Source organism: Typopeltis vanoorti, chromosome 2, assembly GCF_054136105.1.
Source record: "Typopeltis vanoorti isolate ZY-2024b chromosome 2, IOZ_Tvanoo_1.0, whole genome shotgun sequence".
Taxonomy (NCBI): domain Eukaryota; kingdom Metazoa; phylum Arthropoda; class Arachnida; order Uropygi; family Thelyphonidae; genus Typopeltis; species Typopeltis vanoorti.
In genome coordinates this window covers 14,361,904-14,375,615 of record NC_143550.1, presented here as the reverse complement: position 1 = coordinate 14,375,615, position 13,712 = coordinate 14,361,904, and the positions used below count along the sequence as shown (strand labels likewise).

The 13,712-nt window shown below is 37.8% G+C and overlaps 1 protein-coding gene across 2 annotated transcripts in view; it reads left to right on the top strand.

The window, feature by feature from the left end:
• Window positions 1-13,712, top strand: part of LOC150108836 (putative receptor-type tyrosine-protein phosphatase mosPTP-1) — a 902,991-nt gene that overhangs the window by 309,535 nt on the left and 579,744 nt on the right. For both annotated transcript variants that reach the window (XR_016549344.1, XM_090403658.1), the window contains exon 3: window positions 6,946-7,069. Coding sequence is in view for 1 of the 2 variants with exons in the window: in XM_090403658.1 (XP_090259784.1) it covers window positions 6,946-7,069 (124 nt within the window). In the remaining variant the exon portion in view is untranslated. The remainder of the gene's footprint in view (window positions 1-6,945; window positions 7,070-13,712) is intronic.

Here is a 13,712-nt window from a genome sequence, read left to right as displayed (position 1 = left end):
TGTCAAATGAATGATGTTTGATATTGTTATATGATGCACGGATTCATTGACGAACAAGAGTTTCGTTTTCTAATCAAGCAGATGTTCTGTTGAAACCAGCACCTTCAGAGATCGGTGACATAAACTTTCTTAACCAGTTCTTCTACGTACACTGTTGAGGTGACCCATCCTCTTGGTAATCCAGATCATAGTCTCATTCTAGTTTCATTTCGAGTGGAATATCCTGCTTTCAGACATTCACCACCTCCTATCATTTGGCATTAAAACACCGTGGCAAGATTTAGGAGATGTTTGCTTCTCATCTCCTGGGAAGACTTATGTTTCTTTTCTCCATATCGAGATACTCGTGGTGGTAGTGTTATAGAAATCATGAAATGTAGGCCGTCACCATCACTCTGTTCAAAACTTCGCCGAGTATCCTAACTATGGTTTTCCAAGAGATGTGCTCAAGTGTTCCTATAAAAAAAAAAAAAAAAAAAAAAGCATATAGGTTCCTTAAGAAAAAAAAATCTCCAACTTAATACACAGCCTACACTCAAACTTCAATACTTGCAAAACACTCATTCATAAGGTTATGTGCGACTATGAAAGAAATAAATATGGGAAACTTGCCGTCTCTTCCAATTGTAGAAGTCCAGAATGTCCCTTTCCACAACGTTGGCACAGCTTTGGAAAGGCATTCTGGCCTCTTGCAAAACCTGTAGAGCTCAATTTATGATAATTTTCCCCATATGATTTGCTTCTGCTCCCCCTCTCACCCACATGGTATTATGGTATTATTGCAACGTCTTCTAAAGAAAAAAAACTGGCTCCATGCATAATTCTTATCCAATTTTTTCATAAATGCCAAATATAAATCACCTCCAACTTTGCCTGGAGAATTGCATGCACACGGTTGTTGCATTTGACATTTCCAAGACATCTGATAGGGATTGGCATCGAGAGCTTCTCAGCAAATTGTTATCTCTTTCACTGTTATCTTAATCCTATTCACAGTTTTGCTGATGAGAGCACTCCCCACTCCTCCCATATATATATATATATATATATATATATATATTTATTTATTTATTTATTTATTTATTTATTTATTTAAAGAATAAAGATTTAATGACTTTAAATCGAGATAAAATATTAAGTTTTAATGAAAATGATACAACTAGTTTCAACCTTTTACAGCCTTCATCAGGTATCCACTAAAGGTAGAACACAGTAATAAAAATTGAAGTCACAAAAAACTGAGAATTACAAGCAAAAAATGCAATACATAATTGACACAAAAACGTTGTATTTTTCAAGTCGTTTTATCTAACGTGCTATTGTTTGTTGTATGCGTGCTTGCAGGTTCTCGTGAGCGCCAGTACTGAACAACTGCAGTATGGCTATCAGGGATGTTATAACTCAAATTGCTGTTCAAATGTTCACATTAAGGAGGATTTCCCTGGACTCCACGATTTTCCTTTCAAACTCATCACTACAGCGAAAAATGATTCCGGATTTATCCCAGCAAACTGAGTGACTCTGTAGATCATCATGAGGATTGTTTGAGAAAAGAACATGACTGGATAGCGCAGATGCATGTGATCTTTTATAGGAGACGTCTCTCTTATGCTCCTCTATACGTAGTTCAATAGATTGTTAGTCTGTCCAAAATAAGGAATATTACAATCGCATCATAACTTGTATACACCTGGATATTCATGGTTGTGATGAATAGGCTTCGGATGGCTTATAAGAGAACGGACATTAGGGAGTGTAGTGAAAAACGTCCTGATGTTGTATTTTTAAGTACTTTAGCCAATTTATTGGAGACTGAACTAATGTAAGGGATTGAGATGCTACCTTTAAAATCAGTAGTTTCCGTAGTACACTGCCTAGGAGGATCCAGAAGAAATTTCTTAATCGTTTTTTTCAGAATATCCATTTTGTTTAAAGATAAGAGAAAGGTGATTAATTTCTTTTTGGAGCTCATCTGGTTCATTTAAAAGAGAGCGTGCTCTGTGTCCTAAGGTATAAATAGTTCCGAGATTTTGTGGTGGAAAGTGATGAGATTGACAGTGCAGATATCTGTTAGTATGAGTGGTTTTCTGTATATAGAGATTTTAAATCTATCAGAGCATCGTGTAAGAATTACATCCAGGAATGGAAGGCAGTTATTTCGTTCTAGTTCGGCAGTTAATTTTATATTAGAATGCTGGTTGTTAAGATGAAGAAAATCCATGAGAGATGTGTGTCCGTGACTCCATATAATGAAAATGTCGTCAACATAACGTCTCAAACGTTTCGGCTTAAGTGAGAAGGACGATATGGCTTTCGTTTCAAAATCTTCCAGGAAAATGTTTGCTAGAACCTGGGATAAAGGGTTGCCCATTGCTAGGCCTTGGTTTTGTTTGTAAATGGAGTCCCTATATCTGAAGTAGCCAGATTGAATACAATGCTTTAATAAAGCAAATGTATTTTTAAGCAATTTGTCCTAAAATGAATATCTCCCAATGTTAATACCTCCTCAGTAGGGACGTTAGTAAATAATAAGATAATGTCAAAACTTGCTATGATATCATTTTCGCTTATTGAAATATTTTTGATATGAGAAACGAAGTTTGTAGTGTTTTTGACGAACGATGAAGATTTACTGGAGAGACACTTGAGGTATTCTGCAAGATGTTTCGAAAGCTTATAAGTAGGACCATCAATTCCTTCCACAATTGGGCGAAGAGGGGTGTTTTTCTTGTGGATCTTCGGAACTCCATAAATGCGTGGTATAAGAGGGTGTAGAGAGCGTAAAGAAAGGCGAATATTGTGAGGAAGTTCAATTGTAGTCTTTAACAGATTGTTTGCGCGGTTTTGTAGTTCCCTTGTTGGATCATCCTGAAGAATTGAATATGTAATGTTGTCTTCCTTATTTTGGACAGACTAACAAATCTATTGAACTACGTATGGAGGGGCATAAGAGAGAGACATCTTCTATAAAAGATCACATGCATCTGCGCTATCCAGTCATGTTCTTTTCTCAAACAATCCTCATGGTGATCTACAGAGTCGCTCAGTTTTCTGGGATAAATCCGAAAACATTTTTCGCTGGAGTGATGAGTTTGAAAGGAAAATCGTGGAGTCCAAGGAAATCCTCCTTAATCCTGAACATTTGAACAGCAATTTGAGTTACAACATCCCTGATAGCCATGCTGCAGTTGTTCAATCTGGCGTTCACGAGAACTTGCAAGCACGCATGCAACAAACAATAGCGCGTTGGATAGAACAACTTGAAAAATACGTTTTTGTGTCAATTATGTATTGCATTTTTTGCCTGTAATTCTCAGTTTTTTGTAACTTCAATTTTTATTATTGTGTTCTACCTTTAGTGGATAACTGATGAAGGCCGTAAAAAGGCTGAAACATGTTGTATCATTTTCATTAAAACTTAATATTTTATCTCGGTTTAAAGTCATTAAATATTTATTCTTTAAAATGTACCATAACAACGGAGTAGAAGCTCAGGAATACATACATTATATATATATATATATATATATATATATATATATATATATATATATATATACACACACACACACACACACACACACACACACACGATAGGCCTTGCAGTGCTCAAACATCTCAAGCTTTAAAATCGCTAATCTAAATTTTGATCTCCATACCATCCTTCGGTGGAGAATAACAACGTAGTCGCATTTGATGCTTACAAATCACAATTTTTTTTTTTTTTTCTCATAAACCCAGACCTCGCTTCTCGGACTAACACTTATCACTTCTAATATGGGTTTGTGCCACCAAAACGGAGGTACGAAAAAACTTGATATTCTTTTTCGCCAAAGCCGTTACTTTTTTATTTGTCCAGCTAACTTTAGAAATTACAAATCGTAACTTTAGAATACTACTCTCACATTTTTGAGCGTGCACCTAGGACATCTCTCTCTGAAAAGTTTGATGTCCAGAAGAAGGCAGTTGGGTTAATTGACGACTCTTCTCTCATAAACCCTCTCCAGCCATTGTCTCACGAACTGTCGCACTGTGCCTATTTTAGGGATATTTTCGTCATCGCGTCTTATTTTCATCACTCGCCTCATCGCTTCTTATTTCTGTTAAACCTACAGTAACACGAGCAACAGCAGCTCAACATTCTTTTACGGTTGAATTGCTGACTCGTCGAATCTGCTGTTCTCATGCTTCTTACGTTGTATACACTTCGGTTCTGTAGAACATCCTTCCTCATCAACTCTTTACTATGCTCACACAAGCCATTGATTTTCCAGAGGTTTCGCGGCTTCTCGTGTTTGGGAGTTATAAAAATGCATCACGTTACTAATTTAACATTACTCGAATTTAATCGGAGAAGATTATTGGCCGATGTTCTAGAGCGATTCGAGGCAAAGATGACTGGGCCTTTGTTTTGGAATCTGAAGAGATTTCATAGTATACATAATTTTTTCTTTAAACTAAACTAAGAAAAAAGGGAATAATCTGCAAATTGAAAGCGCCCTCTGGATAGTTTGTATGTTTACAGGATGAAACATTTCCACCTCCTATGAGACCCGCTAAATCACCTTTCATTGTAGAAATGTTCTGGTTGTTCTAAGATAGAATGGAACTCAGTCATTCCTACCCACTGTAGCAGGGTTTGAATCTCCGTCTGAGATGCGAGGAACAACTACAGTAGGGGAGTTTTCTTCTGATGATGAACCAGATGGTTTCATACGCAGGTGGCAGGTCCTCCCCCGTCCCTTCCGTGAATCTCATTTTTTTTTAGGCTGTGATTCAAATGAAATCGCTACGGAGGCTTCACCCTACAGTGAAAGCTCATACTTTCACCCCGCACTCAAAAAGAAACCGCACAATTGAGAAACTTGCTTTCAAACTATCATCGTGGCTTCATCTGTTTATTCGTGTCATTCCGGTGAAGCTTACGTGAAGGCACCGACAGAGTAATTCTTTATTCGCCATCACATTACATTCGTGAAGAACTCAAAGCGCTGAACCTGTTCTTCAAACATTCCCATAACAATTGTTAAAGACTTCTATCGACTTATGAGACCGCAGTCAGCAACCGCTGCCGCAATACTTGCCGTTGGTGCTAACGTGCATGTTTTATCTCCCGGAAGTCCAATCATTTCTAATAAGTGACATCCTTAAAGAATGAGGACATTCGGATGTAATTATCACCCACTGTTAAATAATTCTACAATTAATCTTAAAACATAAAGCCGTGTAATCAATTCTGTAGTAATTAGTCTGGCTGGTAATCAAGAACTCTTCATCAAGAACATTCCTAAGCCTTAAACAACTGCTCTGATGGCCAAGTCGGCGTCTCTGTTTTTCATATCCACGGATTTGGAGCTCACCTCGTCAAGGATGTTCATAAATGTCTTTAGATTGTATATGATTTTTATCGCCCAGTGTGATACAGCTCGCTTGCATATGGGAGGTCTGAAGTAGAGTTCTCAGATTATGTGACCCTTAGCATATCCACGTTGTACTATTCGCCTGCAACCATTCAGAGGCCGTACAAGTCGGAAATCAAGAAATAATAAAGGAATGAACTTTCATGGGTCTCGTCTTATTAATAAAGCATTCCTGCCTATATTCTATCCACTAATGCAAAATAGAAAATTAACTCGCACAAAAAAGGTCCTTTTCTGATTTTTTTATTGACTCCAAAGGACTTATATTCGCTGGGATATTTTATTTACATTATGCGGCATTGCAATGAGATTGGTCCGTACCAACTGATCTGCATAGTGTAATGAACCTCAAGATTGGTTTTCAGTATTCAGTTCACCAAAGGGGATAAACCGGGTGGTTGCCTCCGTGCAGCTGATTTTCTAAACCGTAGAATTTTATGCGGATGCGTTAATCGTGTCTGCCTTGCAGCAATCCCATTTTCTCTCGATTCAGCGGCTGTTTTTTTTCCATCTCTTGTAAACTAGCAACCAGTCATAGCTTCAGCCTATTGACAATTATTATTGAAAAAATCCAGCATTTTCTTACTTTGCATTATTTTAGAAGAAATAGAAATGTTGAGTGCGTATTTCGAAAGTGGGTCTGCTTCAGGTAGAAAATTTCGGATGAGCTTTTCTGTTTCAAGAGTATGTTCAATCTATCTGGATATGTAAGTGAAGCTCAAAATTAGTTATTTGTGATTAGCATAATCAAGGGCATTCCACATTTTGATTTGGTAATAAAAAAAAAAAATACGCTCTTGTTATGTTAGATGGGATGAAGACGTTAATTAGATACTACCCAAGGTCGAGAGAGGAACGTTGCTCTGTATTTCAGCCTCCACTTTCTTCAAGATCTTCACATAACACTGCAAACATTATCGGCTTTGACAAATTTCGCTTCTTACTGACGAGGAAAAGCCAGCCGAGATGGGTGCATTTTCATACTTCTAGGAAATAAACCTGAGGGCTTTTTGGTGGTGTCGACAGTATGCTCAAAAAGAGCAAATAAAAAAGTAATTGCAGAGATTCGCTTTTGTTTCCTAATGCGACGGGAAGATCACCGGCAAGGCTGGATGGGAAGCATGCTAATGAACTCGGTCACCACGTCTTGTTGAGCCGAAATTCCTTCAGGCGATTTTCTGATTAGCTAATTAATTGACTAATGTGGTTCATTCATGAGTCACTAATAAAGTGATATCGAATTGGTTTTTGTTCGAGTTTTTTCAGTTATTTTTGAACAAAAGTCAAAACCGATACTTTTCAATCAGAAAAGCTTAAAGGAATCAGAGGGGGGCAAAAGAACTCTTTTCTGTGAAGAAATATACGAACAGTGATTATAACTATTTGTTTAGAATATTTTATTATTATATATCATCGCATTTCTTAACCTGCTAATTCTGAAAAAACAAAAACAAAAAAACAATAGCCTTTTTTATTTCTTGTTCATATTTTGATAACCAACATCGCTGTTTTCTTCTTCTTCCAGATATTCCGGATCCTCCTGGAATGCCTCTAATAATGAGCTTCACTTCGAGATCGGTTAATCTCTCCTGGGCGCCTAGTATTGATAATCACAACAGTGCCATTCTGCATTACGTCATACATGTCAGGTAAGCGAACTCATCCATTCTTTTATTCCAATTTCCTCCTCCTGTCTGTGCTGTGTCGTCCTGCTGATCGAACCTCGGTGTATTACTGGCAGTGATTTCCCTCCTCCCCACCTGCTCATCCTTCGGAATGGACTATCTGGCAGCATCCCCCAAGGAAATGGAGAAAGTTTTAACTCGCTGAATATTCAAGCGCTGATATCCGCATCATTGTTAGAAGCGTGGGGCTGGGTTGGGGGGGGGGGGGTAAATCATCTACTTTCATCTACTTTGTGAACTCGCAAAGTAGATGAAAGTTTCCAGAAATTCATGGGAAAAACTTCAGTGCTTCTGTTCCGCATGAATGATGGTGTTTGAACAACGTTTCGATGCGATTTTAATAGTTTTATTTCCATAATGTGAACAAAATATTTCTTTCAGTACTCGATGAAGTGTTAGAGTAGCATTTGCGGGAGCGGAAGTTTTGTTTCTCCTGAACTCTTGGGTATGCTAACATCTGCTTCTCCTGAGAATTACGCGAGTTTTCAGTACTTCATCTCTTTTGGTTAGTTATTATTCCGCAAGATTTTGAATCCTGCGATTTATTAGAAATATTGAGTAATATTATACTCATCAAAAATGTTTAAAATGTTCATAGAAAAGCGCAGTTTGTCGCTAATCACTCCTGTATATTTGAAGCTTTGCTAGAATTCATATTTTGATCCGCCCTTTCTACCAGACGGTCCTACATCACATGTTGAAATGTTTTACGTGTTTAAAACCAGGTCAGGTTTTATGAATACAGTATTTAGTGTACATAATGTGCATGACGACCTATACAGGTCAGTGTTGAAGGTCTCCTAGAACTTCTCTTTGCAGCAAACTATGAAATTCTGGTATAGCAACGAAGCATCTATTACTCTTAATCATCCAAGACCTGGACGGAGAAAAAAAAAGTCGTCAAAACTATTCTTATCCCCTAAGTTATCCAGCAATTCCACATTCACAGAAGTAAATTTTACAAATATGGTTATAACTAAATCCTTGTCATATTAATATCACATAGAGACCGCCCGCCCAATAGTCGAGCTTCCCCTGACGTTACCAAACAAATTGCCTTTCTGCAACGTTTATATTTATTTATTTATTTATTTTTATTCTACGGTTTCTTCTTTATATTTTTCAGTATTTCTGACGTACAGTAAACAACAAGATTGGTAAAGTTTCCGTAATGTTAAGATATCAACAATGTTCTTCGGTGGAGCGTGATGCTTGCACAGTCAGCGAGCATTGACTCATTGTTTTGTTTTGGATTCTTATCAGGAACAGTAGGTTATTGTAATAATCCCCATCCCAGCAAGTGATGCCATACTGGAGGGAGGAGTTTATCTGCCAGTATACATGCATGTCAGGAATTCCGTACTGACATTTTTACGTAATAGACTCAGTTTATGATGTATCTTATTTTGTTTGCCAGAAATGGCAAACAAAATAAGAACATCGATATAATTATAGACCTAAGTATCTCTTTGAATTTTTATTAATTGTAATGATAGGCTTGCTTGTCATTGACTTAGCGAGTCAATGACTTCACATAAGCAAAGAATCGCAAACACGCGTCAGTGCAAATTCACAATCGCTTATGATAATAAAAGAGCGAACCACACCTGCGTTTTCAGAAGGTATTTTATCGTTAATAGCTTATGTATTTGTATTAATTAATAAACTTCTTAATATTATGGAGTAGAGTCTCGTAAAAAAAAAAAAATCGATGGCAGAAAACGATAATCTCCATGCCAACATTTTTTTTTCATTTATCACCCTTTCACTCTCTCTTCGTTCACTCCCTTCCCTTCGTTCTATTAATATCAATCCTCTTAAAACGACACAACTCCTCTCGGCAGGTGGGAGAAAGTATAAGTCGAACACCATCGTGTAATCTCTCCGGCACTTCTCATCTTACCGTGCACGCGTCCTATCATTGGAGTAGCAAACGACTCATTTAAATGCCGGAAGCGGCGTAAGGGTATTTTTACTGCTCGCGAGCTATTCACTCACGAACCAGACATATCACACTGCACACGCGAGTTTAAGTCTCGAGATGGATTAAGTAACGGTATGCGAGACATATTTTTAATACACTTAAGAAACCGGCGAGGGATGCTTTATTTACTGAAGGCATTAAAAAAAAAAAGTAATTTTCTCTCCGGAAGTATCTGACAAGACGACCACATTGAGAAGTGCGCAAAGGGAATCCTGTCCTATTCACCGTGTTGGGAAAAGGAAGAAAGAGGAAAATACCTTACACGACTCCAAACAATCCTTTTAGGAGGACCCAAGAGCCAGATTTAGTTGTTCACAATTCCTGACAACTCAAAGGATGTTTGCTTGGCACGCGACTGCTGGAAATTGGAATCGATGTTTTGATGTCTGTTTAGATCACATGACAATCGGACATATCCCATGTAGTCACGCCACTCTCATTTGCAACCTTAAACTGACTCATCACGGCATTGTTTACCCACAGACTAACAGAGAAGATGCTGAGTGCGACCCTCATTTGGGATCTGCCAGCAAATGCTTCAAGAATGGAGATTCCTGGAGGAAGAAAGACGCTTCATTTTCGTTTTTTTCCCCACAAATCATTGATCGCATATTCGAGGTGTCTGTGCGTAACTTATCCTACCACTTCTCTCTGAAATGGCTAGGTGTGCAGAATAGCGCGAGACGCATTCTGTCGGGAGGGCTGCTAATGCGAAAATAAATAATAATTAAGGGTGCAGAAATGTGTCGTAATCCACTGTCACCAGCTCCTATTCGGAGAAGCTACAAGTGCTCTTAACGATCTCACGTGACACTAAAGACCTGAGGGGTAAATCATTGTGCGTTCATATGGACCATTACTCATACCATGATTAGAGTCGGCGAGAGATATTACTGCACACGCGCATTCAGCACGCTTCGCATTGTCGGTTTGCTCCTGTCTCTCTCTGGAGGAAGTATTATTTCGGACAACAAACAACGGTCGGTCTCTTGCTCGTATTTGACAAGCTCATCGATATACACACGCGTGTTTTGGTCATTGACAAATCACAAAGTTACTCCGTCCTGTCAGTGTACCGAATTAAGGCAATTAAATGACCCATTATTCGTTCCTCTTTCTTGCACAAACATTTACATCAAATCCACAGAGCTATCTCAGATTTTGATAGCATACTATGGCAACAACCAGTTCATTTCCTGTTTCAGACTGCTCATGATCGTCATGGTAACAGAAACATAATACAAGCACATGGTGATACTCGTGGAAGCCCAGTTAATAAAGGTGCTCCATTATTATTTGACAACTAATTAGCTTTATGTTTACTAAAGAAAAAATAATCATTGTAGGTAATAGACGGGTTAATCATCATATATTCCTATAAATGGATGTATTCAAATATATATTTTTGCCCTCAAATTCGTGAAAATACTTGATTCCTTTTCAGTCGATCCTGTGTATTCATTACTGTTTGCCCAATTATTTTAAATAAAATAGTACGCATTTTAATATTTAATCACTACTAATTTTTTTTAAATATGATCAGCTTCCCATAATTTTATAGCGAAGTTCATAAAACTTCAATAGCTAGCCAATAGACTTATTAATGTGCTAGCTATGAAAGGTGCAAATGCGAAGCCTTTTCGACCTTTCGCGCATGAGGTAACGTGGAATTATTTTCATTGCACGACCAGTTTGGTGTTCTGCCAGTCCCGATTCAAAAAAGAAAACCACTGTAGATGAAAAACAGGTTTCGATATTTTTTTCCTTTAAAGGACAAAGATATGAGGAAGTGGGGGGGAATGAACAGCACGAACGAGGAAGTCTTAAATCAGGTGCATTCTTCGACGTAATCCAAGCTTAAGTATCTAAGTTTTCTCCTCTATTGTCACAATATTTCTGCCCGGATGATATCCTTCTCATTACAAGCGGTCTTATCTAAACGCTCGTGCCATCTTGCACACTATAATGGCTTCCGGAATTCCATCATTAAATGAGTCTAGTGGGAAATCGATTGCGATTCCGCTCATTTAGCGAATACAGTGGAAACAAAAAACGACTTTAAATCAAGTCTCGAAATCGCTGTTATTTCTGGAAAATAGGCAATTTTAGAGTTTGTATAAATCAAAATAACTCATCCCTTTACTGCCTTCCTTCATCTGTGTTTCGAAAGAAAAATGACCACTGCATCGCCAGTGTCACCTCCCCCTACACTCTCCCTTAAAATCGAGCGTCAATCGGGATATTTTTATTTCTGTAAAATACACAGAAATTAAAACGTTTCATCACAACTAATGCAATTCGGGCGAAATAAACTGGAACTTGTTGTGTAATGGAGCCTACAAAGGATGTCTGTCTATTTCGTATAAATTTCTAGACGATTATAATTGAGATTGACGTATGAAATCCGCTTGTATATTAACCAGACAAACAACCCCCGCTTCCTGAAAACCTGTGTCGGTTGTTTGCCATGTCAGACAGTAAAAAAGCACTATTTTATTACGAAGCTAAGACACGCTTCTCAAAGATCTTTACCTGCCTGTCCACCTTTCAGACAGCTTTTTCTTCTTGTTTCTCTCATGCTCATCATTGAAAGTGGGATAAATCTCGCGCCAATATTGACCTCACGTCTAGACGGAATTGTGAGAAGCTCTTCTTGTGTTGTTTTCCAGGGAACAGCAAAACCATAAAAAAAAAAAAAATAGGACGAGCTGAAACGGGAAAAGCTTTTCTCTGCATTTTCCGATGAAATTTACTCCAAGAAATTGAATACATCAGTCTTATAAACACATTTTAGTAACCGCTACTGAGGTGAGGAATATTTATGGAGAATCCGTACTTCAAACAGTACTTCCTCATATTCGACTAAAATTGTTTCAGTTGCGTGCAGTTTGTCCGCGTGCATCCTTACTCGTGGACTCATGCGCTTCCTTAATATCGGCGTGCTGTCAATATTGTAACGGAATGGTTGAATAATATACAAAGAGTTTCCAACCGAGTTATTTGTTGCATTATGTTTGCCGAAGAGATGCTAAACTACTCCAAAATTCGAGTGTTGATATTCTTAACCGACAGGTTTAAGAATATGCCAACGTGTATAGGTCAAACAGGACGATTTGCCAGCATGGTTGGGTGAGTGGTTAACATACCCGCTCTCTGTCCAACAGGCTGCTGGTTGAAATCCCAACATGGATATTTGTCATTGTCTTCAACCTTGCAACCTCTCGTGGAGTGGGGAGTCACATAAAGAAAACAAAGTAATGTGCAACGTAAGGGATATCATTCATTTATCGTTTTAAAACGCTATTATAAAATATATAATAGTTTGTAATTTCAGGACGGTGGTCGTGTACGCTGAGGTAATACAGGATGGATATTATTGTGAAAATAGGATTATGAATAGTGTGACATAATAATCCCATCGTCTTCAAAGCTAGAATAAGCTTTTATGAAAAGACAGGGCAGCATTCATTATCTGTTTTGTGTGTCGCGATTTCTCTTCAATCTCCTTGGTAATAGTTGATCTTGTTTAAGCCATCTGTTATGCGGTAATTATGTTCGCACCACTTCCATAGTGGTGTCCGTTTTAGAGTTCGGTAGCTCTTTATATGTTTTAAGTTGTGCGGTAGATTGTTGAGCAGGGTAAATATGCGATATTCTCTCACTGCTGCCTCGTATGCATTACTGTACGCGGCCTACCTCTATCTCGTTACGTAGAAATAGGCCACGTTATGCGGTATGTATCTCTATTGCTACGAGAGTAATTTTGGGAGTAATTGCATAAAATGATTAGTCATTGTCTCAAGTTTGAAATTTAATGCATAACCATTATAAAAAGAATGGTCAGCGATTATGTGATAGTATTACATAAAAATAGATATTATTCTTAACATGCTATCAACAATTTTCTTCCGAATTAATTTATCCGCCAGGACTCCAGTATTATTAAGATCTTATATTTCAGTCTTCTAAGGCAGTTTTAACTGCATCAATCCACCTAGATCTTGGTCTTTCTCTGGGTCGTTTTTCCTACCTTCTTTCGCTAAATTTTCCTTAGCCATGCGTGACGATAGGCTAGGCTTTGCTAACCTTTCCTCACTTATTCTGTTTAACTGACCACATAACCTTACGTTAGCTTGGTTCACACATTCCCTAATATTAACATTGTCAGCAATATCTTCATTCTTTTTATAATGTAATTCATGTAATTCTGCCATTAATACCATTTGTTCAATCCCCTAATTTTTCTCAGAACTTTCAAGTTGGTCTGCATTTAATGTTTTCAATGTTCTTGCCTATTTTTATTGTCTGTCTTGCTGATTTTCGTACCAAACTTATTACAGTACTTATGCTTTAATTAAAGAATCCTGCAGATTTATACTGAATTTGTTTAGAAATATAACATCATCTGTATAAAGGAAAGAGCTGAGATTGACATATCCAGTTTTGATATCGGTCCTCCTAATGCAATTTTTGTTCATATTATGATCCACATAGCCGATGAATAACACCGGAGATTGTTCGCACCATTGTCCTGTTGGACGCTATTTTATGATTTTATTGGGAGACTTTGGCGCTGGAATATGAGCTCAACAACGGCAAAAACAGAACAATGCATTAATTATA